Consider the following 24,844-nt stretch of genomic DNA (forward strand, 5'->3'; position numbering starts at 1 on the left):
ACTCGCCCTCGCCCTGGCCCCTGTCCTGTCCCCTGCCTGCCGCCCCTGCCCCGCTCCCTTCGAGCGCCTCGCCCGAACTCTGGGGCCCCGGGCTGGGTGCTGGGGAATGGGCCGGGACAGCCAGGTGAGGGAGCGGCCTGGAGCCTGGAGCAGCAGGCTCAGCCAGCGCCCTGGAGCCCTGAGAGGGCCCTCGTCACCCGGACCCGGACCCCCTGACTTGGCCAGCCCTGTCCACCACGTGTTCTGGGGGAGCTAAGACAGCTGCGCATGGGCCTCCTCGGCAGCCCGGGGCCTCAGGAAATGCCTGCTCTTCCTCTGGCCTTGCCCCCCACGCCTGCCCTCCTCTGCCTCCTGCCGCCTCCTCCCCGCGCAGGGAGGCCAGAGGGCAGGGCCCCGCTGACTCTTGCGGGCCGGGCCGCAGGGACCCGTTGTTCCCAGCTGGGGGCCAGGTTTTTCCTGGGCTCCGGGGAGAGCAGAGGCCTGGGGACAAAGAGGGGGAAGGGGAAGGCCCGGACTGAGGTGCTGCCTGGCTGGGCTGGGAGTGGCCCCCAAATTAGAGGGCCCGGCCGGCCGAGTGATTCAGTGGGCCTTGGGCCGGGCGTGCAGTCCGGCCTTATTGCAGACTGCAAACCACAGACACGAGAGCCTTCCAGGCGCAAGAACCGTATTTACAGAGGGATTGCTCCAGATGCGTCCCCCAAGTGCAGAAAAGAGCTGCAGGACGCGCAATGGGCCCTGTGCGGGGTGCTGCCCATCGTCCCTCCCCGCGCCCCCCGACAAGCACCCTCCAGGAGCAGGCCTGGCCAACACCCAAGGCCGTGCAGTGTGCAGGGGACACTGAGGCTGCTGGGTGCCACTGTGCCGATTGCCCCCCACCCCGCTGCTCCTTGCCGTGTGCTACTCCTTCCACTACCAACATTTCTCTTCCCTCCTCTTTCTCTTGTCTACTCCAAGTCACCTCCTCCAGGAAGCCCTTCGGAGCCTCTGGTGCTGCGTGTGGCCCCGGAGAGGCCGAAAACAAGAGTGCCCCAGTCCCATCCCCACAGGATGCAGGGCTCAGTCCCCGAGCCCCCAGAGTGGCGTCTCCCAGCAGAGCTCGGCCACCATACTCACGGCTTTTTGCCCCCCCCCCCGCGACTCCTGGACGGTGCGGGGTGCAGTGGAGGGCGGCCCGGGGGCCTGAGACCAGCTGGGGTCTCAGGCGCAGCTACAGGCTCCTGGGGCCACAGGTATGTCTTACGTGGGGTTTTTTCATTTTCAAAAGAGCTTTATTGAGATATAACGCACATACCATAAAATCCACCAATTTAACACGTCCAGTTCAGTGGTTTTCAGTATGTGTGGTGTGCAACAGCGCCACGGTCCACTTCAGAACACTTCCATCACCCAGAAAAGAAAACTGACGCCTTCAGCCGTCACCCTCTATCCCCACTCCCTTAGAAGCCGCTCATGCCCCTTCTGTCCCTACAGGTTGGCCTATTCTGGATTCTGGATTTTTCGTGTGGAATCATACAATATGTGGGGCTTTGTGACCGGCTTCTTTCCCAGAGCACAGTGTTCTGTGCACGGCCAGGAACTGTGCGTGGGGATGCCGAGGCTCCGTGAGGCTACGGGGCTTCTACGATCTCGTCTTTCCGCTGCCGGAGAAGTTTCAGGATGTTTCCGAAAAACGTTAACAACACCAATGAGCAAGCAGACAAATGGCTCCCCCTCTCTAGAAGGGCTTGTGTTCTCGCAGTCTCTGGCCGGGTCCCGGGGATTTGCAGCCATCTCCCCCAGGGAAATAAGAGCTCCCAGCCCAGACCCCGTTGTTCCCACATCTCCCTTCTCCATGGCCTGGAAGCTTCTTGCAGGCAGGCGCCACGGCTTGATCAGGCCACCATGTGTCTCAGGTCCTCAGCCGGGGGGCCCTGAACTGACGCCGGTGCACATGGAAGGGGCTCGGGGCCCAGCCACATCCCCAGGCAGAGCCTTCTAGAGCCCACCTGCACGTGGCCCCGGACAGCTTGTCCTCTCTCCATGCACTTTCCTCTCTCGACCTCAGGGCCGTGCCCTCCCGTCTTGTTGCCTGCCTTCAGCTTCTCCGGCTGTTCCCTTAGTGGGCCTCCCCACCTCGGTTTCCAGCTCTGTGTCTACCCTCACCTCGCCGGTGGGAGTCTCCCTCCAGGCCGTGTCAGCCGGTGACAGAGGCTGGCTGTGGCCCCGCTCCGCTGCACGTGGGGTACACGGACCACGGGAGGAAGGGGACCCCACGGGACAGGGAAGAGGTGTGCTCAGGCCCTGGGCTCTGGACCCAGGTGGAGCTGGGCTCCTCCGAGCCCGCGATCACGTGGGGTTGTGGCCGCTGGCGGCCTCTTCCTGGGACCCTTGGCAGGCCCTCCCGGTTCGCCCCTGTACGTGGCCAGCGTGGGGCTCAGCCCCGAGGAAGTGCCCACCCACAGAGCATTCACTGCCTCCTGGGGGACCGCACGGACGGAGTAAAGAAAGATGACTCACTGTTCCACTCTCGGCTTGCCCGGGCCTCTGCGCCTCGGGGCAGGCAGGCTGGGGAAGCCCCCCAGAGTCTGGGACTCCTTCTCGTCCCAGCTGAGCCCCGGGGTGAGATCACGCAGAGAGGACCAGTCCTGCTTTTGAGGGGGGACAAAGACTGCCGAGGGCTGGGGGGCTGGGGTGTCCAGAGTACCTGGAAGCCTGCATCAAGGCCTTCCAGAAAGCCACAGCCGCTACCCCCCCACCCCGCCCCGACTGGAGAACCACCTCCTTGTTCAGGCTGGGCTGCTGGAGGTTCTGGGCGGGCTCAGGCCAGAATTCCGGGGGCCACTCACTGGACCAGCAGCCCGAGGCCGCCTCCCCCTCGCCGCCCTTCCCCTCTGCCCTCCGCCTGCAAGTGCCAGCAAGCCAGCGCCCGCCCCTCTCCCGGCCTCAGTGTCCCTATCTGGGCAGTGGAAAGTTTGAGTGTCTGAGGCTGTGCCGGCCCAGAGACACCGAGGGTCCTTGTGTGAGTGAGAGCGTGTCCCTTCCCCACGCCTGGGGTGGGCGGGCGGCAGGGGGGTGCGCAGCTCGCCCAGCCCAGCCGTCTACGAGAAAATTGCTCCCTTTGAAGCTTCCAGGGGGGCCCGGAGGCCGGCCCCCTCCCTGCGTCTTCCCTCCCTCCGTCGCCTTCCCTCTCCGCCGGCAGCCCCCTCCCTCCTTTCCTCCCTCCCCGCCCCCTCCCGGTCCCCTCCCCGTCGGCCAGCCCGCCCCGCCTTTAGCCTCCCTCCCACCGCCGGCTCCCTCTCTCCGCGAACTGCCCAGGAGCGAGCAGCTGCTCTCGGAGGGCCCGGACGGACGGACAGACGGACGGACGCGCTGCCTGCCTGACACCCGAGCCTGCCAGCCAGCCTGTGCCCAGCCGCTCGCCCTCCCCAGGTAGGGTCCCCACGCCAGCGCCCCCCACCCCGCTGTGCCCGCTGTCCCCCCCTTGTCTCATCCCTGCTGCCACTGCCCTCTCGCCGCCCTGGAGATGCCCACGTCCCTGCTGCCCCCCGCCAGCCCTCCGCATCCCTCCCCTCGGCCCCACCACGTTACCTCCGTGTCCTGCTCCCGGGCTCCTGTGATTCCCACGGCCCTCAGTCGCTGGCCCTTCCTGCATTTTCTGCCCAGCCTTCCTCTCCCCTCTGACCTCACGCAGCTCCACTCTCCCTGCCTCCCTCGCCCCTCGGGTTCTGCCCCTTGCCGCCCCCCCACCCCGAGCATGGCCTGGGCATGGCCCGGTGGCCGGCATCCCAGCTCTGCCAGTGGCCCTCTTCCTTCACTGCGAGTCCCGAGGGCACCCTGGGGACAGGGCTGGCAGGGCTCCGCGCCGGGGAGCGGTCCCCGGTGGCCAGGACCAGTCCTTGGCGTGGGCTCAGAGACTTGGTTTCCCCGGCACACCCCAGGCAGCCTGCCCAGATATTTCTCCCTTACCCGCAGGCTAATTCCCTTCCTCTGCCTCCTCCTGAGAGAGGGGTGGCTCCTCACGGCCCTGGCCACAGGATCCCCTGGGTGCGGCTGCCTGGGGGGCTCGGTCCTGTCTGTCCCCGGAACCCCGTTGGATTGAGACTCAGGATGGGGAGGGGTGGGCACAGAGAGATGCAGGCGACTGTGCCATGTTACCCTGTGCAGGCCTGGCTTGGGGCCCTGGAGGGCCCCTGGGGACCCTGGGGAGGGGTGAGGCCACAGACCCACTTCCAGACTCGGACACCATGGTCCCAGGATGGGTGCCTTTAACGACCAGTGAGGCTCAAGAGCTCGCTGACTAATTGCTCTGTTCCCCTAAAGTAGCCCCCGCCTACTGGTGCATGGGACGCCTCCAGAACGGAGGGTGCACCCCAGGTCTGAAGCAAAACTGTAGCTGCGAGGTTGCCCCCAGAGTCCTCGGGGAGGGGAGGAGGGGCCCCTGTGGTCTCACCCCCACTCCTTCCATTGTACAAAAGGGACAACTGAGGCCCAGAGACAGGCAGGCACGTGCCCGCAGTTGCACAGCGAGTCGGACACAAAGCTGGGGCCACGAGCCAGGGCTCCTGACCCACAAGCCCTGCCTATTGACACCATAGCACCTGGGGAAGCCTCGGGGTCACTGGGCCATGGATACTGACAATTGTGGCACCGCGTGGGCATTGGAGGAGGATGTGACAGGGCCCCTGGCCGCTGTCCTGCAAGTTCCCAGGATGGCTGGAGTGTTGAGGGGCCGCCAGGGGACCCAGAATGGGAGACAGGCAGAACGGAGCTCTCCGCCCGGTCGCGGGGTCTCCTGGGAGGTTGGGGGAGGGGAGCGCCCCCCACACACTGCTCCATGGGTGGGGCTGGGCCTGGGCACTGGTTAGTGGGGGCTGCCCAGGTCGGTTCTGCTGGGTGGAGCAGGAGGCCGGGGTACCCAGGAGAGGGTGGGGGGCTGGGGCGGGCGGGGTAGACTTCGTCCAGGCCAGGGAGGTTGTTCTTGAACACTTTTGGTGAAGGGCCACTCGGGTGGCAGATAGGGCCAGCCCCATCCTCAGTGTGCTCCTGCATCTGTGCCCTCCCCTGCTCCCTGGCCTGCCAGGTCTCCGCCCTGGAGGGACCGACTGGCCCGGGGACAAGCTGGACATGCTCAGCTTCCTGGGGATCTCCCGCAGCCCGCAGGTGAGCGCCTCCTGGCGCCCCGAGGCCGCCAGTGCCTCCCCCAGTCGGTGCCTCCCTGGGGAGTTGCCCGTCTGCCCCCCGACACAGCATGGGGCGGCCTTTGAGGGCAGGACTGTGGGGTGCATGGAAAGGAGGGCGCCCCACGGGACCGCGAGAGCAGACGGAGAGCCGGGGGGCAGCTGCCGAGGGGCCTGCCCGCCCAGGGGCCTACCCACAAGCCCCAAGACCCCGGGCCACGGTGGGCATTAACCATCCCAGCGCTCTTGTGCCCTGCCCCAGAGCAGGGCCCCGAGTCCCCGTCGTGTATGTGGGGAGTCTGAAGCCCAGCTGTGGCTGCTGGCAGTTCTCTGCAGGCTCATTTCAGGGGCCCAGAAAGTTGGCACGCCATCCTCTGACCGAACCCGCCCCAGTCCTACCAGTGGCCCTGGCTCACTGGGGGGGCGTAAATGAGGAGAGACCCCAGAGTGGCCTTTCCGGTGCCAGTGCCAAGTCCCCAGAAGACGGCAGAGCCTTCAATAGGGCCTCCCATGTCTCCCAGCCACCCTGCTTCCCGGGCCACCCACTGCCATCCCTCGCCTACTCCCTGGAGAAGCCCCGTGGAGACAGCCCAGCACAGGACCGTCCCAGCAGTCAGTTGTCCTTAGTTGCCCGGGGACACAGCTGAGGCACGAGAGAGTGGCAGTCCCCCAGGATCTCCCTGGGACACGCAAGCAGTAGGCTGTGGCCCGGGCACCGTCCACTCTGCACCCCCTCCCCGCCGCACCCCAAGGATGGTCCCAGCCCCGGCCCCGGCCCCAGCCCCAGCCCCAGGGCCTCTGAAGCCTCATCTGCTGGGCCGCGGGGTCATTTGTCTCACACGTCTCTACGGAACTTCCCAAACCCCTGATTGTAAGAAAGCTCTTCCCACCCCACCCCGACTCCCTCCGCACCCTCCTCATCAGTCACCCCAGGGTGAGAGAGCTCAGTCTCTGCCCGGAGCTGTCTCCCTCTACATTGGTGCACGGGGCACACCAGCCCAAGGGCTCGGCTCAAATCAAGAGGCTGAGGAGTGATGGTGGCTGTCCCAGGACACCCTCCCCTCCCTCCTGTGGGTGGTGGCGGTGACAGTGAGCAAGGGCTCCCCCTGAAGGCAGAGTCGTGGCAGCTCTGTCCCCTCCTGTCAGCTGGCCCCTGTGGCCGTCAGTGCCCCTCCTCTCCCTCCTGTCTCCTGCTCACACGCTGGGGCCCACACCTGGATCACCCACAGAAGGCCTTCTGGAAGTCCCACCTCCCAGGGAGCAGTAGGGGGCAGGTAGAGGGGCTATGCTGGGGGCGGGAAGGTGTCTGCTCCGCCGCGTCCCCCGGGCCTGAGACCCACGGAGGCTACACAGCCGGGCCCTTCTTCCGTCTCCCAGAGCCAGTCTCCCAGTGGCCCCGGGGATGGGTGTGGGGCCCGCGTGGCCACCTCCTCTAGGGATGGGTGACTGCGATTTGTCCCCCCTCAACTGGAGTCCCCAGCCCGAGCTTCCCGGGGCCTCCTTCACTCCCTCCGGGACTCCAGCTCCTAGGGGCTGCCCAGAGCCCCCCCATTTGGCTTCTCCTGTCCCCGCCCCCCGCCCTGCTCTGGGTCAGGGCAGATCCTGGGGTGGCCGTGGAGGAAGCCTTCTCGCCTAGGGCCCACCAGCCTCAGTTCCCACGGCAGCCTACAGAGCAGCATCACTGACATTCCCCAGCCGGGAACTTAGATGACTCACTGGCCCCTCCCTGTGGTGACACATCTCTGGGTTTCAAGGGGCTGGGGTCTCTGTCCAGCCTCCTTGCACCCGGCGCTCCCGGTCCCTGGCACCTGAAAGCCAAACTCCACAAAAACACCAGCCTGGGCTGAGCTGCAAGACTCACCCTGGTTTCTCCTCCACCATCCACCCCTTGGGAGACAGATGGCCCAGGGGGACCCAGCACGCAGGGCTGGGGATTTGGGGAACTGAAGTGGGACTTGAAGAATGGGACGGGGCAGGGAGAGGCTGGCTCCAGCAGCTCTGTCCCAGGACACCAGAGGCAAAGGTGACTTTAATCATCCTTCAGTCTGAGTCCCTGCTCACCCTTGATTATGTCCAGCAGGGCCATGGAGGCCCCCGGCCGCAAGGCGGGGTGCATTGGGGGGTGCCCCGGGCCGGGTGCCGAGGGCTGGCTCCCACCACCAGCCGGAGCCCCTGGCTGAGAGCCGGTGCGGAAGGAGCTGCAGGAAACCCTGGGCCCAGGAAGGGCAGGGCCTCACTCCCGGGTGCCTGGCCACCGTCCTGCCCGGGAAGCGGGGCCCAGGCCCCTCGCCTCAGCCGGGCTCAGCCAGGGAGCAAGGCGAGGGGGGCGCCAGGCTCTGGGAGCCAGGCCGAGGACATCTCCCTGTGGGGTCTGCTGCCAGCTGGGACCTAAACAGCTCCAGGGAAGCTCCCTGGCTGGCTGGGATGATGGCCTTTCCATGCCCCTGCAGACCCGGGGCAAGCCGAGCCCCAGGCTTGTGGCCAGCCCGCTGGGGGTGCTGGGGCCAGCGGGGGCGGCTGGCCCGAGGCACCCGAAGACCTACCATCAGTGGCGGTCAGAGCCAGGGGCCGTTGTGCCTCAGGAGCCACGATGGGCAAAGGGCCCACAGAGCAGGGCCCGACTTTCCAACAGCACCACCTCCCAGCTCGGGTGAGGGAGCTGCCGGGGAGCCTTGCCAGGGCCCCACAGGCTGGTCCAGCCCCCCCTGCACAGCCCAGGGAGTATAGGGTCTCGTGGCTTTGGAACAGCAGAGGATGGAGCCAGACACACAGGCAGATAGACAGATGGACAGACAGGGAGCCCCAGTCCTACCACTTCCTTACTGTGTGGCCTCGGGCCAGAGTTTTGGGCAAAGTGTGAGCCTCAGTTTACCTTTTCATCAAGTGGCAAAAACAGCACTTTCTTCTTTTGGTCTTTGGGAGGGCTACGTTAAGGGATCACTTGAGTCCCCTGCCCCATCCGTGGGAGGCGATAGCATCCACCCTCTTCCTCAAACATTCTAGAATGAGGTGAGGCGGAGCTCAGGATTTCTTCAGTGAGTTGGGAGGAGGAGGGGGAGGAGGAGGAAGGACACCGGGCCCAGGTGTGAAAGGACTGGGAACCTCAGGACCCCCAGCTGACCTGGGTCATGGGCTGCCTGGCCCCTGGCCAGCAGTTTAACCCCTCCCCCCCCACCCCGCCCCGCCTTCCAGAGGTTTCCCGACAGAGCAGCGGAGGGGCGGAGGGGCGGAGGGCTCTCCCGAATGCTGTGGGGACAGAGGTCTGGCCTCGCCCGCGCCAGCCACCCTGCCGGCTCCCCGGTCCCAGCCCTCTCCCGCCAATGGGCCGGCTCCCTGCCAGCTCCCCACGGCCTCCGCCTGCCACGTCCAGTTCGCATCGTTACCTGAATACCCCAGCGGAGCCAGGGCCATGACGGGAAGGAGCTGCCCTGGCCGGCCACGTGCAGGCGTCTGCTCGCCCTGCAGCCTCAGGTGGCTCGGGCACAGGCGCAACGGGGTGGGGCTCGGGCCTGCGCCCTCGCCACCCCAGCGCCAGCCCCTCACGCGGTCCCCCCACACACACACACGCGCACGTGCGGGGGCCCCAGCGGGCCCACGGTGGCCCCCGAGAGCAGGTGAGGCTGCCAGAGGGCGGCGGGCTGGGGCCTGGGGCAGGAGGAGCGGCTGCGCGCCAGCCTGGGCTCGGCACCCACCTGCGGAACGCAGCTCTGGACGGCGCTCCCGCCCCCCGCCGGCTGTTCGAGGCCGGCCTCCGAGGCCTTTGGCGGACAGAGGGGTGCGGAGGGAAAGGGGACCCCGTGTTGCCCGTCCCCCCCCCGCCCCTCCTCTTCCACGCAGCCCCGGGGACCCGGCAGGGCTAGGTAGATGGTGGCACCCGCGCCAGAGTTCAGGTCGGGTTGCTGGGGGGGGGACACGCCGGGCTGAGGCCTCGGGATGGTGCCCGGCGTCTCCGACTTGGCAGCTGCAGGCCACACATTCGCAAGCGAGCTCCCAGGGCATGCCAGACCTTCAGTCCTGCTCCCGCCGCCCTTGGCCTGGCCTGAATGCCTGGCACGGCCGCTCCATGTTCTCAGAGGCTGCCAATGCGTCTTGTTTGGCGCGGACCGGGAGCAACCTCGCTCGCAGGACTGCGCCGGCTTTCAGAGAGCGAGACAAGGGAGGCCCTATTGGTCTGGGCGCGGGCTCCAGGAAGCCCGGCCCTTTCCCTCGCTCACACCTGTGGGCACTGGGCCGGAGGCCTCGGCGCCGTAACCACTTCTTGCCTTTGCTGTCAGGGCCAGGGGTCCAGCGAGCTCCAAGCACAGCTTGACAGGGCTCGAGGCCCTCCCCGGAGTCCTCGGGGACACCCTGCCCGGCTCCTTGTCCGGCCAGCCCGCCCTCCCTGTGCAGTTCCACCAGCTTCCAGAGTGGAAATGAGGCTCTGCTGGCAAGCCCGCCCAGCCCCCACCCTGCCAGCCTGTCCACTGCCCGGGCCCAGCCGGGAGCGGGCGGCGGGGGAACCAGCCACGCCTTGTCCTCGGCCTCGGTCACAGGGCCCTGGTGGAGGGCCTCCCGCCGTCAGCCTCCGTCCCCCCACCCCACGCCCCGAGAGTGAGCCTGCACTAGAGCCCAGGGCCGCTGCCTGTGGCCCCCAGATGCAGCAACATCAAGCCTGGCTGGTTCGAGCTGAATCATCTCCTCCAGAGCCCCCACTCCTCCAGGACACGTCCCACGAGCCCACGTGGAGCCTGGGTGGCCAGTCTCACCCTGGTTGGCCTTTCCAGTGCCGTCCTGCTCTACTCTGGCGGCCGGGCCAGATCCGGGGGCGGAGGCTCTCCGGGAGACCCCTGGCCCTTCCCAGCCCCCGGAGGGCTAGAGGAGGCCTGTTCTTGCCCACCTCCCACCACAGCCTCCCCTGGGCCCTGCCAGACGACCCCATCCACCCCCACCTATCCAGGTGAGCCGTGGATCCCAAGGCCTTCCCAGGCTCCCACTGGGCGTGCCAGCCCTGACTCATCCCCCCTGTGAGGTAGCGGCTTTGGCAGGGGTGCCAGGCAAGAAGACAACAGTCTCCTCCCTCTCTCCCATTCCATCTTGCTCTCCTGCCTCCATCCTCCCCTTCCTGTTCTCTCCGACCACTCGTCCTCGTCCCAGCCCCGGGCTTCCAGTGGTTCCCAAGCAAGGGTCCCAAGCAGTGGCAGCAGGCACCCAGGGCCTCGGCCTGTCCTGTTCTGCCCTGGAGGTTGCAGAATCAGGGGAAGAAGGAGGGACACCTTGTCAGGTAGGCAAGCACAGGGCCTCCTCCCTCCTCGACACCAGGACCTCCCGGGGGCTCCCCTGGGTCCTGCCCGGCCAGTCTGGGGCTGGCAGGACCTGGGGTGTGATCGTGGTGTCTTGGGGCTTGAGGGAGCCAGGCAGACTGGGTGCTCCCCTGACGTGGGGGACACTTACTTTGCTGTGTGACCTGGGACAGGCAGGCAGGCAGCTTCTCTGAGCTTGCCACTGGGGGCCATGCACTCAGGAGGGCCGCTGGGACCTGCTGGGGACACTCTGGGGCTGGCCCTCCAGCCGAGTCCACTGAACCATGTCCTGGGTCTGTGACCTCGGCCTGCCCAGCACACTGCACCCCGGGTCGCCAGTGTCCTCGGGGATAGTGGGAGCCGGGGCAAGCTACATGACCCACTTAGGGGAGCGTGCAAGGGGCTGGCAGGACTGGGATCGATGGGAACCTGGGCACAGAGTAGTTGTGCCCTGGCCTGCTGTGGGAGGGCTCCAGGGGGCCGCGCAGCACCCAGCCCAGCCCCACACCAACCGGGCTCGTTCAACAAAGCAGCAGACCGGGCCGAGATGCTCTCGAGGCTTAAATCCAGCAGAGCCCTCCAGTCCCCGGGGACTCCTGCCACGTTTATATGCAGCAGTCAGGCTCAGAGGTGCCCCGGGCCCCACTGAAGCCCGTCACGGCCCCAAGTGAGGAGGGTCTCCCTGGAGCGGGGGGCCGGTGCGGGTCTGCAGGAAGCCCCTGGCCCCCGGCCAGGCTCACTGCCCACAGATGCACGCGGGGCAACCCCGGACACCGGAGCCCGGGAGCGGAGCAGGGCAGGCAGGCACACGGACGCCTGCGGAACACATGGGGAAATGAGGCTGGCTGGGACTTTCTGGGGAAATCCGGGAGGGTGAGGGTGGTGGGAGAGGCAGGGGCTCGGCCTTTCCCTGTACAGGACCTTCCAGCAGAGGAGCCTCTGGATGGGGGGAGGAAGGAGGTGGTAAAAACGGGCCCCTGGGGCAGGTTCGGGCAGGGCAGCTTCCCCCTCACGCCCACCCCGCTGCCCGGCCTGGGGGAGACTTCGGACAAGCCCGATCCTGCCTGCCACCTTGGCAGCAGCCGGCTCCCCTCTGGTGGCCTCTCCGGGGGGCTGGGCCACGGGCAGAAGGAAGGCAGGAGCCGGTGTGGGAGCCCCGGGGCTCTGCAGGCCAAGCCAGGGGAAGTCTTGCGGGCCAGGAGAGGGTGCCGAGGCCCTGGGGGGCCTTGGGGAGGGGAGCTGGGGGGCCGCGCCCCCTCCCCGGCAGCGATTGCCCGGGAGGCCACCCCTCTCCGTCCGCACCGCCTCCGTGGCTCGCCCAGGCCTCAGCCCAGCGTGCCCAGCAGGGTGTCTTGGCCTCTCGACTTTTCTTCAGAAAATGTGGGTGTGCTGCAAGGGGGAGCTCAGGCAGGAAAGGAAGTGACTCATGGTGGTCTAGCTCAATGCTGACTGCACCCACAGGGCCCGGAGCATGTGGGATCGGCCCTGGCCACAATAGGTTATTCAAATCCCAATTCTTCAAAGCCTTTATGGGGCAGACAGCTGCCTTTCCCTCTCTGCCCCCTCCACTCCCTTCGCTCGCCTCACTGACCCCTGTCCCCAGGCAGGCTGCCAGCTGAGGGGCTGTGTGGGGGGCAGTGGGCAGGGGCGGGTGAGTGCGACTCACTGACCGGCAAGACGACCCATTGCCCATGAAAGCCGTTGTCCTGCCCGGGATCAGAGGGGAGCGGAAGGAGGTGTCTCCCGCCTGCCCACACCCCGTCCGTCTGCCACCTGCCCGCCCGCCGCTCCCGCCTTGGGGTCCGGCTGGCCCCACGTGAGGGATGGTGAACACGGTGCCAACACGTGCGGGTCCTCAGCTCCTGGTGTTTGGAGAAAAGGGGAAAGGGCCCAGGGGGCACGTACGGGTGCCAGCCGGGCCCTCCTGACAGCCCCTCCTCACCCCAGCCTCCCAGGCATGCCCACCATGTGGCCCCTGTGGCTCGTCGCCTCCCTGCTGGCCCTGAGCCAGGCCCTGCCCTTTGAGCAGAAGGGCTTCTGGGACTTCACCCTGGACGACGGGCTGCCCATGCTGAACGACGAGGAGGCTTCAGGCGCTGAGACAACTTCAGGCGTCCCGGACCTGGACGCCCTCACGCCCACCTACAGCGCCATGTGTCCTTTTGGCTGCCACTGCCACCTGCGGGTTGTTCAGTGCTCCGACCTGGGTTAGTCCTGGGACCAGGGCGGGGCGGGTGCAGGAAGGCGCGGGCCGGCCTCAGTGCCCTACTGGGGAGACACACGCCTGCCCGGCGGGATGGCACGAAGGGGTGGGGTCAGGGATGGGGTGACTCCAGCGCGCGGGCTTGGGGAGCCTGGTCTCAGCGTGGAACGGTGTCCGGTTGCTCGGCTGCCAGCGAGCGGAGAGTGAGAAGGGCCCTCACCTGTGGCAGAGCCCCTGCACGAGCGCGTGTGTGCGTGTGTGCGTGTGTGTCCCCTGCTCGGAGGCGCTCACGCTGGTGACGGCGGCCCCGGCCCCCAGGTCTGAAGGCCGTGCCCAAGGAGATCTCACCCGACACCATGCTGCTGGACCTGCAGAACAACGACATCTCGGAGCTCCGCGCCGATGACTTCAAGGGCCTCCACCACCTCTACGTAAGGCCGCCCGGGCCGCCGCGGGGCTCGGAGGAGGTGGCAGTGTCAGGGGTTGGGCGCTTACGGCTGTGGGGGCAGATGTGTGCAGTGCGAGAGGGGGCGGGGGCCGTGGCATCTGGGGAGGGCTCGGTGGGAGTGCCCCAGGTCCCAGGTCACATGTGTGGATGTCAGCAGCCACAAGCACGGGACACAGTCGCTCAGCCCAACTCCCTCTCCGGCTGAGAACTTCTTGCTGTACCGCTGCATCCCAGCGACACGAGAAGGAAACAGTCTATCACGGCCCGGGTGCCAGCCAGGAAACCGAGGTGCCGCGAGGCGGTGGGCCCTGCGGGGCGATAATGACATGGCCAGGCCCGAGCGCTGGCTCCGGGCTCTACACGCTGCCCGCAGGATCCCCTCGAGGCCCCACTGGCAGCCCCACTGATCGCCAACCCTGGGCGGCCAGGGAGGGGGAAAGTGGTGAGGGCAGGGCGGAGTGGGGAGCCGGTGCCTTCACGTCCCACGCCCTCCCTGCCCCAGGCTCTCGTCCTGGTGAACAACAAGATCTCCAAGATCCACGAGAAGGCCTTCAGCCCCCTGCGGAAGCTGCAGAAGCTCTACATCTCCAAGAACCACCTGGTGGAGATCCCTCCCAACCTGCCCAGCTCCCTGGTGGAGCTCCGCATCCATGACAACCGCATCCGCAAGGTGCCAAAGGGCGTGTTCAGCGGGCTGCGAAACATGAACTGCATCGGTGAGTGCGGCCTGGCCACCCCCGTGGCCGGCGGGGAGGGCGCAGGGAGAGGGACCTCTTCCAGCCGGCGTGGCCGGGTGCCATGGACAAGCCTGGTGGGCCTCATAGAACATTCCAGAGGCTTGTCTCGGGGCATGCCCCAGGGCTGCCATGGCAAGATGAAGAGAAACCTGGGGTCCTTAGAGAGAAGGAAGGGAAAGGGCCAGTGCAGCCAGACGGCCAGCCGGGGTCCACCAAGGGCCCAGCCGGAGGAGCTGAGCAGCTGATCTCTGGGTCCCGTCCCTTTCCTCCTGCCTCCCTTCCTCCCGGAGGCCGATGCCTGGGCCAGCACCCTTGGGAGGTCACGGTCTTGGACAGCCAGGAGTTCGCGATCAGCCCGGTACATCAGCAGGGCTGCTTTCTGGGGGAGCTGGGGGAGCCGGGCCCGTCAGGCCAGCCCAAGCCAGGAGGCCAGCAGGACCTGGGGCTATGTGGGCGGCCGCCGAGCTCCGGCGCTGGGGCTGAGCAGGGCGTCTCTCCTAGAGATGGGCGGGAACCCCCTGGAAAACAGTGGCTTTGAGCCTGGAGCCTTCGATGGCCTGAAGCTCAACTACCTGCGCATCTCTGAGGCCAAGCTCACGGGCATCCCCAAAGGTAGGAAGGCAGCCCTTTCCCCCTGCTGTCCAGCGTCCATGGCACAGGTGGGCGCAGGTGGGGGGGGGCCTGGAGATATCTGGAGTCGCCAGTCAACTTGGGGAGGGCTTGGGGAACCCTGTGCTCCCGTCGTCACCCCACACTCAGACCCAGCCCACACACCTGGCCTCCGCCCCCCCTGCATTCCCCTGCAAGCACCCTGTCTTCCTGGCAGACCTCCCCGAGACCCTGAATGAACTCCACCTGGACCACAACAAAATCCAGGCCATCGAGCTGGAGGACCTGCTCCGTTACTCCAAGCTGTACAGGTGGGCTGGGGATCCAAGCGGGGCGCCCTGCCCCCACTGCTCTTCACTCCTCTACCTTTCGGTACATGTCACGTGTCCTTTGCAGGTTGGGCCTGGGCCACAACCAGATCCGCATGATCGAGAACGGGAGCCTAAGCTTCCTGCCCACCCTGCGGGAGCTGCACTTGGATAATAACAAGCTGTCCAGGGTGCCTTCCGGCCTTCCGGACCTCAAGCTCCTCCAGGTGAGAGCCGCCCGCCGCCCCCATGCCGGCTGCCCTGAGCCGGAGGGGCCTAGTAGGGCCTTGCTGTGCCGCTGGCCAGCCGCTCCTGCTCTCCCTGCGCCCCCTCGTCATCTGGAAAGAAGCAATCACAGGGATCCGTGCTGAGGAAGCAGGGAAGGCGAGCGGGGACTGCACTGGGGATGGCGGGCTGGGGGTGCGTGGAGAGGGGGTGCAAGGCGCCCGCAGGAGTTGGCCTGGTAGATTTTGCAGCTGAAGTTTTCGTAGGCGGTGGGACCCCAGAAAGGCACGGCGGAGCCTGGGGGGTCAGGGAACAGCCTGGGCACTGCAGGTGCACAGATCTGCGGTTGGGGGGGTTCAGCTCAGGGCAGGAAGTAGGTCGAGGTGGGAAGGGGGGTGCAGGGTCTTGCCTGGGGTTCTTTCAGGGACCTCGTCCCTGGCTTGGCTTCCAGTCTCTTCCTCGGCCCCATTGGCACTGGCCGGGAGACCTGCCCGCTCACAGGCTGTCCGGACGGGCCCTGCCGCGGGGAGGGGGGCTGGGGGGGGCGCCCAGATGCTGCCTCACGGAGGCCCGTGCCCGGCTAAGCGCGCCCTCTAGCGGCCGCTGTCCGCTCTGCCTCTAGAGGGCGCTGCTGCAGTCTGAGCGCCTCCTCGCTTGGGGGTTTCTTCCGCCCCCCCCCATCCAGAGGGGGGCTTCGGGAGGTTGAGGGCTGCCGGAGAGCGAGCGCCCCTGGGGCCCGGAAGGAAGAGGAGGTCATGTCCGGGCTCCTTCTCCTCTCGCATCTATGCCACGGGGTCTCCGGAGTGACCGGCTGCGACCCAGGGGCAGGCCTGGAGTTTGGGAAGCCCAGGGGGAGCCCCAGGTGCCCTCCTTCCTGCACCCGAACTCACGTCCCGTGCCCCTCACTTCCCACCCGCCACGCGCCGCATCTGGGCCCCGCATCCCGGCCCCTGGCCACGCGCCTGTGCCTCCACATCCCAAGCAACACCTACCGGAGAGCCACCCCCAAGCCTCGGTTGGCTCCTCCCAACTATGGAAGGACCAGGTCCTGGCCCTCCAAGGGCCAGCGCGGCCATGAAACCCCAATCGTGGGGCGGCCGGGCGGGACTCAGCCAGGAGGGAAGGCCCGAGCCCTCTGCCGTCCGGTCTGCCCGCCACTTGGCCGGCAGCTGGACCGGGCTGGGAGGGCAGGCGCTGGGCCTGAGCCACCCCCTCTGCCCCCAGGTGGTGTACCTGCACACCAACAACATCACCAAGGTGGGCGTCAACGACTTCTGCCCTGTGGGCTTCGGGGTCAAGCGGGCCTACTACAACGGCATCAGCCTCTTCAATAACCCCGTGCCCTACTGGGAGGTGCAGCCGGCCACTTTCCGCTGCGTCACTGACCGCCTGGCCATCCAGTTTGGCAACTACAAAAAGTAGAGGCAGCCGCAGCCACCGTGGTGGCCTGGGCCGGGTCTCTGGGGAGCACAGCAGACATCCCGAAGGGGAGGGCAGAGCCAAGGAGCCGAGCCAGCGCCCAGCTGCGCCCAACCCAGCCCCGCCCTGATCCCGGACCCCGACTCGCTGCCTCCTGACGCCCTCATCCTGGCTCCCAAGCACGCAGATGGGGCACAAGACCCAGCCGCCCATCACATGCCTGTTGGCCTCAGAGCTGCCCCTGCCCGCCCCCCACCGTCCTAGCCACTCAGAGGCCCCCTCATAAAGCTCTCCTCCCATTCACCCTCAAATCAAACGGCCCGAGGCTCCAGTCCAAGAAAGACGGGCCCTGGGTCTAGGGGTGGGAAGGGGCTAACAAGGATGGAGACAGCCCCCCGCACCTGCCGGGCGCACGTTCCTCCTTCTCGTGTGCTTCCGGCTCCCGACCGTCCTGGGCCTGGCCTGCTGCTCCTGGCCTCCCACGCTCCCCCCCTTCTGCAAGTTCATGGCCTGGCCCGTCCATCCAAGCCTCTTTCCTCTACTGGCCTCCAGACCAGGATCTTCCTCCCTGGCTCTCTCTCTCTCCCTGTCCCTCTCCATGTGTCCGTCTCATCCCCCCTCTCCTCTCTCACATCTCCCAGCCGGGTCCGCTGTCTGTGGCGCGGGGCTTCTGCTCAGCCCCTACCCAGGCAAGCCCCGGGGCAGAGGGCAGCTGCCCCCAAGCCTGGACAGTCCTGGAGGAGGTCAGCAGGTGGAGACGATGCACCCTGCATGCACCCCGCACTCCAAAGGGGAGCATTGGCCCCGGAAAGGGCCCAGCCTCCCACTGGAGCCCCAGCCGGCTTTCATCGTCCCCCTCTCCCCACGAGATGGCTAGCTCCCCCTTCCCCTCGCCTTCTGGCCCCTGGTACGGTGGGGGTTTCAAACGATCACACCCAGCTTGAGGAGGGGCTGCTTCTGAGGTCGGTTGTTGTCTTTCAATTAAAGAAACACTGTGCAATATGGCTTTGTGTGCTGCCACTCGCGGGGTGGCACCGGGGACCGAGCGGAGAGGGGAGCCACGGTGGGCCCAGGCTCCGCCTCCTCGTGCCCTCTCCGAGCCGTGGGCTTCCCCTTTGCTGCTTTCCCTGCCCGCAGGCCAGGGTCCTCAATACCTCCAGGTCTGCGGCTGGACAAGGAGATCCCTTCCGCTTCTTTCTAGGCACTTCCATCGCCCCAGCGGTCCTTATACTGGGCCCCTAGAGCGGGCCTGGCTGAGGGAGCATCCGCCCTCCCAGAGCGGAGCATTTGCCAAGCACCTGCCACCTTCAGAGCACCCAACCAGACCCTCGCTCTGAGACGGGAGCCTGCAAATCCTAGGGGGCCGCGTCTGCCTGTCCTGATGGGCTGGGGGAGGCTGCGAGCAACGCTACATCCCGGCTGTGGGGGGACCCGTGCGCAGCACCCCAGTCAGCACCAGGGGGCGCACACCTGGGCAGGACAGGCCTCAGCCGCGGCCGCGAGCGCGCACCTGCGCTGGCCTCTCGGCCCAGGAGCTCGGCCCAGGAGCTCGCACCGCGCGCCCGCAGAGCCAAGCCCAGGTTGCAGTGCTCTGCCACTGGCTCCCGACAAAGGGTCCAGGACACGGCCTGAGAAGCCAACCCGCTGGGGACCCGGGTCTGCCCCGGAAAGGGCAGCACGGGCAGGGGAGGGACGGTCCCCAGAGCAGTGTGCCCTCGGTTGGCAAGCCCAGCAGACTGAGGTGGTGGCGGGCCAGAGCCTGGCCGCTCTTCCTTCATCCCCCACGAGGGCCCTCCACCTCGGGTGGTGGGGGGCCAGGGCTTCCCCGGAGCCACCGGTCACCCATGAAAATACAGCAGGCGGAGCCCATGACGAGTGCCAGCCCAGGACAGAAGGAGCTCGGAGGCGCCACGTGCTGGCTCCCAGCACAGAGCTGCGTGCCCTTCTGCCTGGCCTGGCACCAGGGTGCCCGGCGTCCCTGAGTTTCCCCTTTTGGGGATGGGAGGCGCCGCTCAGCATGGTGGCCCTGTGATAGAATGTCACCCGTCGGCATCATAGCACTATTCTGGGCCATGTGCTGCACAGCCCAGCAATCTCTGCTGAGCTGGGCAGGCTCAGGGCAAGGGCACTGGCCAGGGGCCAAGAGACAGGGCCTCAGTCAAGTCCCCTCACTGGCTGCGAGGAGGGACAGCCAGAACTGGGGCCTGCAGGAGCCAGGGACGTGGAGCCCTCGGGCCATTTCTCTGTGGGCCGGCCCGGGGCACTGAACCCTGTCGTGCAGGTCCAACGTAGTCCCTGTAGGTCTCGGTCTTCTCTCCCAGCCTTCCCGCCCTTCCCTTCCTCTCTGCCTCCCTCTCTCTCAGGGACAGAGGTGCCCTGACAAACCAGTGAGACGAGTGGGGCATCTAGGTGGCTCAGTTGGTTAAGCCACTGACCCCTGATCTGAGCCCGGGAACGGGGTCTCAGGGTTGTGAGGTAGATGCCCACATCGGGCTCTGTACTGAGCACGGAGTCTGCTTGGGATTCTCTCTCTCTCTGTCCCTCTGTCCCCCCCCCACCCCCGCCACTCACACACACGTACTCTCTCTCTCCCTCTCTCTCTCTCTCTCTAAAAAAAAAAAAACAAAAAAAAAAACAAAAAAAACTAGTAAGACAACTGTAATAATGCTGCTAGGCTCGGATAAGATCCCGGTGGCTGGGCTCCAGGGAAAGCATCCATGGACCTTGTGGGTCACCCTGCACAATAGGAGACCGTGCCCTGAAGTCGGGACGCACACTCTGCCAAGACCAGAGGCCTCGAGGCACCCAGGGGACCATCTGGGCCCGTGGCGGGAGCCCAGGGAGGTGAACAGGGCCTCACCCCACAAAAGCTTGTGAGTCGTGGTTGGAAAACAGGGTTCTATCCTCAGAGCAGCTGGTCAGAGATGGAGGACGTCGTCTCCCTGTGCTTCAAGTGTGTTGCAAGCTATTAGGTGGTGATGATGACTATACAAAAGTGGGGACTGATTGGGCTTAAAAATAAAACCCAGGGGGATCCCTGGGTGGCTCAGGGGTTTGGCGCCTGCCTTTGGCCCAGGGCCTGATCCTGGAGACCCGGGATCGAGTCCCACGTCGGGCTCCCTGCATGGAGCCTGCTTCTCCCTCTGCCTGTGTCTCTGCCTCTCTCTCTCTCTCTCTCTCTCTCTCTCTCTGTCTCTCATGAATAAATGAATAAAATCTTTTAAAAATAAATAAATAAATAAAGCCCAGGGCAACATGAAGGTTACCCCTGCCAGCTGCCAGCCCCCACCTACGGCTCAGGCCATGCAGAGCGCCCTCCTCGTGGAGCTCAGGGCCTGGCCGAGGTCACAGGAAGCCCCAGAGGGCTGGGATGCCCCACTATGAGCTGTGGGTAGGCAGATGGGCTCAGGGGTGCCCGCTTTGAAAGCCTCGGCTATGCCCAAAAGGCGGCAGGAAGGATGGTAGGAGGGGCCAGGCTCCAGCCCCTGCACTTGGGGATAGATTGGATGTGGGGTGACAGGAAGGGGGTGGGATGGTGACAGGATGGGGGTGTGGCACCCCCAAGTCCTAGGCCTCTGGAGGCAGAGGAAGGGGAGGCCAGGAATATCACATGAGGACCAGGAGGCCCCCCCGTGCTTTGAGTGTGTGGATGCGGCTCAGAGGAGGGACCTGAGGCAGAGAGTGAGCTGAGGCGGGCACAAGTGCGTGCACACGCGCGCGCGCACACACACACACACACACACACAGACGCACGCGCGTGCTCGAGCATGCACACAGGGCCATAAAAGTCACGGGAGCAGCTCAGTCGCGGGGAGGGCTGTCCCGTGCAAGAAGTGGCTGCCAAGGAGCATTGTCAGTGACACGGGGCCCAGGTGGGGGACATTTCCAAGTACTTACTGCGGGTCAGGTGCCTTCTGAATGCAGCGGGGCCCAGCTGGAGCCTAAGCCGAATCCACTGCTCGGGTTTAGACAAGCTGGGGCTTGTCGGAGGGGCAGCCAGCCAGGCGTCCACAGCCCATGGCCGGGGCTGGGGGCAGGGCGCCTCAGAAGGACAACCCCTCCTTGAAGGACCTGACCGGGCAGGTGGAGGGCTTGCTTCGAGAAGCTGGGAAGCGGGGCCAGTGTTCATTCACTTCTGCTCCCCCTGTGGTCTCCAGGCCCGTCCGCGTGGGCTCTGGGCTCGGGTCTTGGGAGGGCAGGGGCCGCCGGAAGGTGCAAAGCCAGCTCCACTGTGGACATGTGTGGGGCAGGTGCAACGGGGCTGCCGCAGCCCTGGGCAGCCCAGAGCCAAAAGGCCACCTCCCCCAGCCAGCCCCTGAGGACAGAGAGGAAGCCTGGCTCTCCAGAACCTCCGGGGTAGCATCTACTGAGGCCAAGCACCCGGGAGGCCCAAGGGGAGGTATGCTGCAGGCAGGGTTCAGGGGCACCCAGGACTTCTTGGGGGCCGGGTCAGGGACTGGTATGAGTTTTCTGTGCCTGGCTTCAAACACTGGTTGTCTCAGGGCTCAAGTCAAGGGCCCTGCTCCCCCCGAAAACTCCAGGGGAGGATCCTTCCTGCCTCTCCCAGCCTCCGGTGGCCCCGCTCATCCCTTGGCTTGCGGCTACCCCTTCAGTCTCTGCCTCTGTCTTCACGTGGCTTCCCCCTCCGTGGGTGCGTGTGTCAAATCTCTTTCTGCCTCCCTCTTATGAGGACACCTGTCACTGCACCTTGGGCCTGCCCAGATAAGCCAGGATCATCTCTCCACGTCAAGATCCCCAACTCAATCACATCTGCAAAGTCCCCGTTTCCAAATAAGATCCCAGCCCGCTTCCAGGGGTTAGGACATGCACAGCTCTTGGGGGGCATGGCAGCCCGCCACAGGGCCACAGGTGAGTACCGACCCGGGGGACCCCAGCACGATGGTGGCCCCCAAGGCCTTGGGGGTCAGGGAGAGGAAGGGTCTATGATCTCAGCCAGGGAGAGAGGGAGCACTGAGAAAAGAGAGAGCCCCGGGGCCCAGCCAAAGGCCCCCCATGTCAGGGCTGGGCTGAGAATTGCCCTCCCCTGAGGTGGCTGCGGAGGCCCCAGCGAAAGTAGCAGGAGAGAAACCAGGCAGGGGAGGAGGGGCGGCAGCTGCTGGGCCCAGGAAGAGGGGAGTGGGGACGGTTGGCTGAAGACCTGGGAAAGAAAGCACCCGGCGGTGGGGGAGGGGAGCCGGAGGCAGGTGACAAGGAGGGGGTGGTCAGCAGGAAGGGGGAGGGTGGATTCCTGTTACACGGAGCGTGTGCGGAAGGGCTGGAGGGAGCCGGGCCTGAGGGCGGGCCTCCCGCTCTTGGCTTTGTTTCTTGGGCCAAGAGTGCCTTTGAGACGTCCCAGGAGGAGAGCGGGAGTGAGGGGCAGTGACCCAGGCCCAGGCCCGAGGCTCCCGAGGGGGCAGGAGGGGCTCGAGCACAGTGCTGACAGGTGTGGGGCTGCAGGAGCGACCAAGAGAGGGTACAGGGGAGCAGGGAGGCCGGGCCGAGCCCAGCGCTTTCCCCTGCTCATGCCCCAGCCCCCCAGCCGTGGGCCTCCCCGAGGAGCTGCCCCCTAAGCATTTCCAGTACAGGGGACAGGGCCTGATGAAAAGAACTTTCTAGAGAAGCTCCCCCCCCACCTCTGTAGAGACGGAGAAGCCCAGAGGGGCTGGCCAATGAGCAAGGGCCATCGCTGACGACGGTGGGACAGTTTCCCTGGCACCCAGGCCCCCTCACTGGCCTGAGACCTCCCTCTTGGCCTCGGGGCCACAGGCTTCGGATCAACTGTTCTGAAGCACAGAAAGGGGCCATCCCCTCTCCTGGCTCATGAGCTGTTTGGGGCTGGCTGTTAGCCAGAGACTGGGGATTTTCATGACACCCCGTGGAGCTGTGGCTCCGTCCCTTGGGCTCTCCTGAAGGCCACATACCTTGTTCCTTGGCCAGCTGACTTGGGCCACAGCAGGCCTCATCACAAAGGCGTGTGGCCCGGCCAACTCTGGCCTGGGCTAGCCCTTGGCAGTACCCCTAGGAAAGAGGCGGAGGGGTGGTGGTGAGTGTACCCCGCCTCTCACTTTCTCCCCTTGACTCCTTTCTTCCCCCTGGGTGTTCAAGGGCAACCCCGTGCAGAGCAAGGAGGGGGGCCCACGTAACTGTCCAGCCGAGGTGGCTGGCTCCAAGCTCTCGGGACTTCACGTGCTGGTGCCACTGCCCCCATGGGGACAGCAGCCAGCGGGGAAATGAACGTGTCCCCAGGGGCAATCCATATGTCCTCTGGTCCCTGAAGGAAGGCAGTGACGCGGTCCCAAGGGAGTCTCAGCCCTTCTCTCCAGCCACTCCCAGGCCTGCACGCCCGAGACCCCCCCTCCAGCTCAGCACTCACTTCTCCCCCGCACACCTGTGCTCAGAGGCTGACCAATAACCGAACGTTTGCTCGGGCAGAGTGTGCGTCCTGCCCCAGGGAGGCTCTCGTAAGGGCCACCAGGGCCTCCTCTGGCTCTGGAGTCAGGGGCCTCGGGCGTGGGACGGAAGGACATGCCACTGGGCCAGGCTCGGTGGCCTGCCACGCTGTGGGGGGCTGAGCAGGGGACCCAGGGCGAGTCTGTGGGGTAGAGGAGGCCACAGGCTCTCAGGAGGCGCTCGCACCCCTCAGGGTTCCTCTTGCCTCGTGTGGCTGCCCCGGGGCTGGGCTGGCACCCCATCTCCTGGCCCCGGGGGAAGGCCCACCCAGCTTCACAGCCGGCTTCAGGTGGGGCCCGGTGGGCGCCCGCTCGGAGGGCGGCACAGCAAGAACAACTCCGAGGCCGCCCGTCACGTGGCGGGAGGCTCCGCGGGCAGCCCCGGCCCGCCCCGCCTCTGATGGGCCCTATTCTGGGCACCGTGTGACCCTGCGACCTGCAGGCTGGGCTCTGGGGCGGTGGACAGCTGCAGCCGTCTGGGGCAACCCCCGCCGCGGGGCGCCTGCTAGCTCTCCAAGAGCAAACAGCCAGGAAAGGCCCGCAGGAGGTGTGCAAGAGTGCGCGTGAGCGCGTGTGACAATGAGGGTGCAGGAGCAGGACTGTGCGCAGCCGTGCGTGGGAGAGCTCTGTGTCGGGGTGTACGAGAGTGTGCGTAGCTCAATGGGTGTCGGTGGGTGTGCGTGTGAATAGATGCACTGATTGTAAGCGTGGATGTGTCTGACTAGATACACGTGTGGATAACTGAGCGTGTCCAAGTGTGTGAGCGCGACAGTAGGTGAGTGCATGTGAAGAGCAGGTGTGGGTGCGCGCAGGTAGGTTGGCGAGTACACAGGAGCACGTGTCCGCACGAGGGTGTGTGAGTGACAGAGTGTGGGTTGTGGCAATGTGACCCTGCGTGTGAGTGTGTGTGAGTGCGACTGAGCAGGCATGAATGTGAGCGAGCATCGGTGTGTGTGAGAGAGCACACGTGAGCGTGAGCCTCCGCCTGTGGGGAGAGGTGCCGGGTCTCCAGGGCCACCCTCGGAACCCCACTTTGGGGAGGTGCGACAGTCCCCGGCCCAGGGCAAACCCTCTGTGTCCTTTACGTCTCTGCCTGCCGGCTCCCTGTTTTCTGCGCCCCCGCTGTGTCCCCGGCGCCCAGCATGGGCCTTGCACACCCCGGGGCCCTGTTTGTGCAAGGCAAGAAAGACCGTGTGGCTATGTCCAAGTGTCTTCCAGCGGCCACATTCTGGGGCTCTGAGCCCCGCCTGCCCTGAGGTGGTGGCGCATACTGTGGGCCTGTCGCATCTCTTCCCTGCAGACCCGGTCCCCTTCCTAGGCCACCCCAGCCCCCTGAAGGCCTCCTCCGGGTCTGGAGGCACCCACTATCCCTAGACCTGGGGAAGCTAGGGACTCTCCGGAGGAGCCGCATGGGCCAGCCAGCCCCCCCCCCCAGCTGCTAGGTGTCCGTGGGCACACCCTCGGGTCCCTGGCCGGGGGTGTGCCTATGTGTGTCGGTGGGTGTGGGTGTGGGTCTTCTCCGCGTTGGGGTCTGTCTGTGTGTCTGTCTCGGCCTCTGTCTGGAGTGCACACGTCCCCGTGCGTGTCTCTGGGTGTCCACCTGCGTGCAGTATCTCGGTGTCCTGTGTAATGGTGTTTCTGTGATGACCTTTTGGGGTCACCAACTTTGAGAACCGGTCATAAGCTCCAGTCGCCTTCCCAAAGACGCTTTGGATGGTCATGCTCCCAACAGCAGGCAGGTTCTAGAGTATCTCCACCCCCTGGAAGGCCACAGGGGCCCAAGCACCCCAGGCTACCGATCCGTAACCCAGCGCCTCACTCCACCTGACTGTTAGGGCGAGGACCCAGAGGACCTGGTCTTGAGGGGGAGCAGCCACCCTGCGCCCAGTCGCATGCTCAGCGCTTTCTGTGCGCTCCCAGGTGCCAGGGCCCCCAGGTTTGCAGCCAAGCCCACCTCTCAGCCTCCGGCGCCCTGGCGCCCTCCGGGGACACGGGCAGGCCAGGAGGGACA

General features: G+C 66.2%; 1 protein-coding gene across 2 annotated transcripts; it reads left to right on the plus strand.

Moving 5' to 3' along the window:
* Nucleotides 1-2,804: 2,804 nt before the first annotated feature.
* BGN (biglycan) lies at nucleotides 2,805-17,386 on the plus strand. Of its 2 annotated transcripts, XM_072744746.1 has the most exons (9): nucleotides 2,805-2,998; nucleotides 3,295-3,408; nucleotides 12,383-12,642; nucleotides 12,957-13,069; nucleotides 13,589-13,802; nucleotides 14,325-14,435; nucleotides 14,650-14,743; nucleotides 14,829-14,967; nucleotides 16,190-17,386. In XM_072744746.1, the coding sequence occupies exons 3-9, from the start codon at nucleotides 12,393-12,395 to the stop codon at nucleotides 16,385-16,387; spliced, it is 1,119 nt and encodes a 372-aa protein (XP_072600847.1). In that variant the 5' UTR covers nucleotides 2,805-2,998; nucleotides 3,295-3,408; nucleotides 12,383-12,392; the 3' UTR covers nucleotides 16,388-17,386. The 2 variants fall into 2 exon arrangements, with proteins under 2 accessions (XP_072600847.1, XP_025843837.1); XM_025988052.2 differs by lacking the exon at nucleotides 2,805-2,998 and having other exon boundaries at nucleotides 3,275-3,408.
* Nucleotides 17,387-24,844: the final 7,458 nt, after the last annotated feature.

The sequence above is a fragment of the Vulpes vulpes genome, chromosome X, assembly GCF_048418805.1.
Source record: "Vulpes vulpes isolate BD-2025 chromosome X, VulVul3, whole genome shotgun sequence".
Taxonomy (NCBI): Eukaryota; Metazoa; Chordata; class Mammalia; order Carnivora; family Canidae; genus Vulpes; species Vulpes vulpes.

What these genes read in the sequence shown, in the direction of transcription:
- BGN (XM_072744746.1), top strand. Translation starts at nt 12,393, where the DNA reads ATGCCCACCATGTGGCCCCTGTGGCTCGTCGCCTCCCTGCTGGCCCTG. An exon ending in TGTTCAGTGCTCCGACCTGG is followed by an intron (nt 12,643 to 12,956) that starts GTTAGTCCTGGG and finishes CCCGGCCCCCAG; the next exon opens with GTCTGAAGGCCGTGCCCAAG. An exon ending in CGTTACTCCAAGCTGTACAG is followed by an intron (nt 14,744 to 14,828) that starts GTGGGCTGGGGA and finishes TGTCCTTTGCAG; the next exon opens with GTTGGGCCTGGGCCACAACC.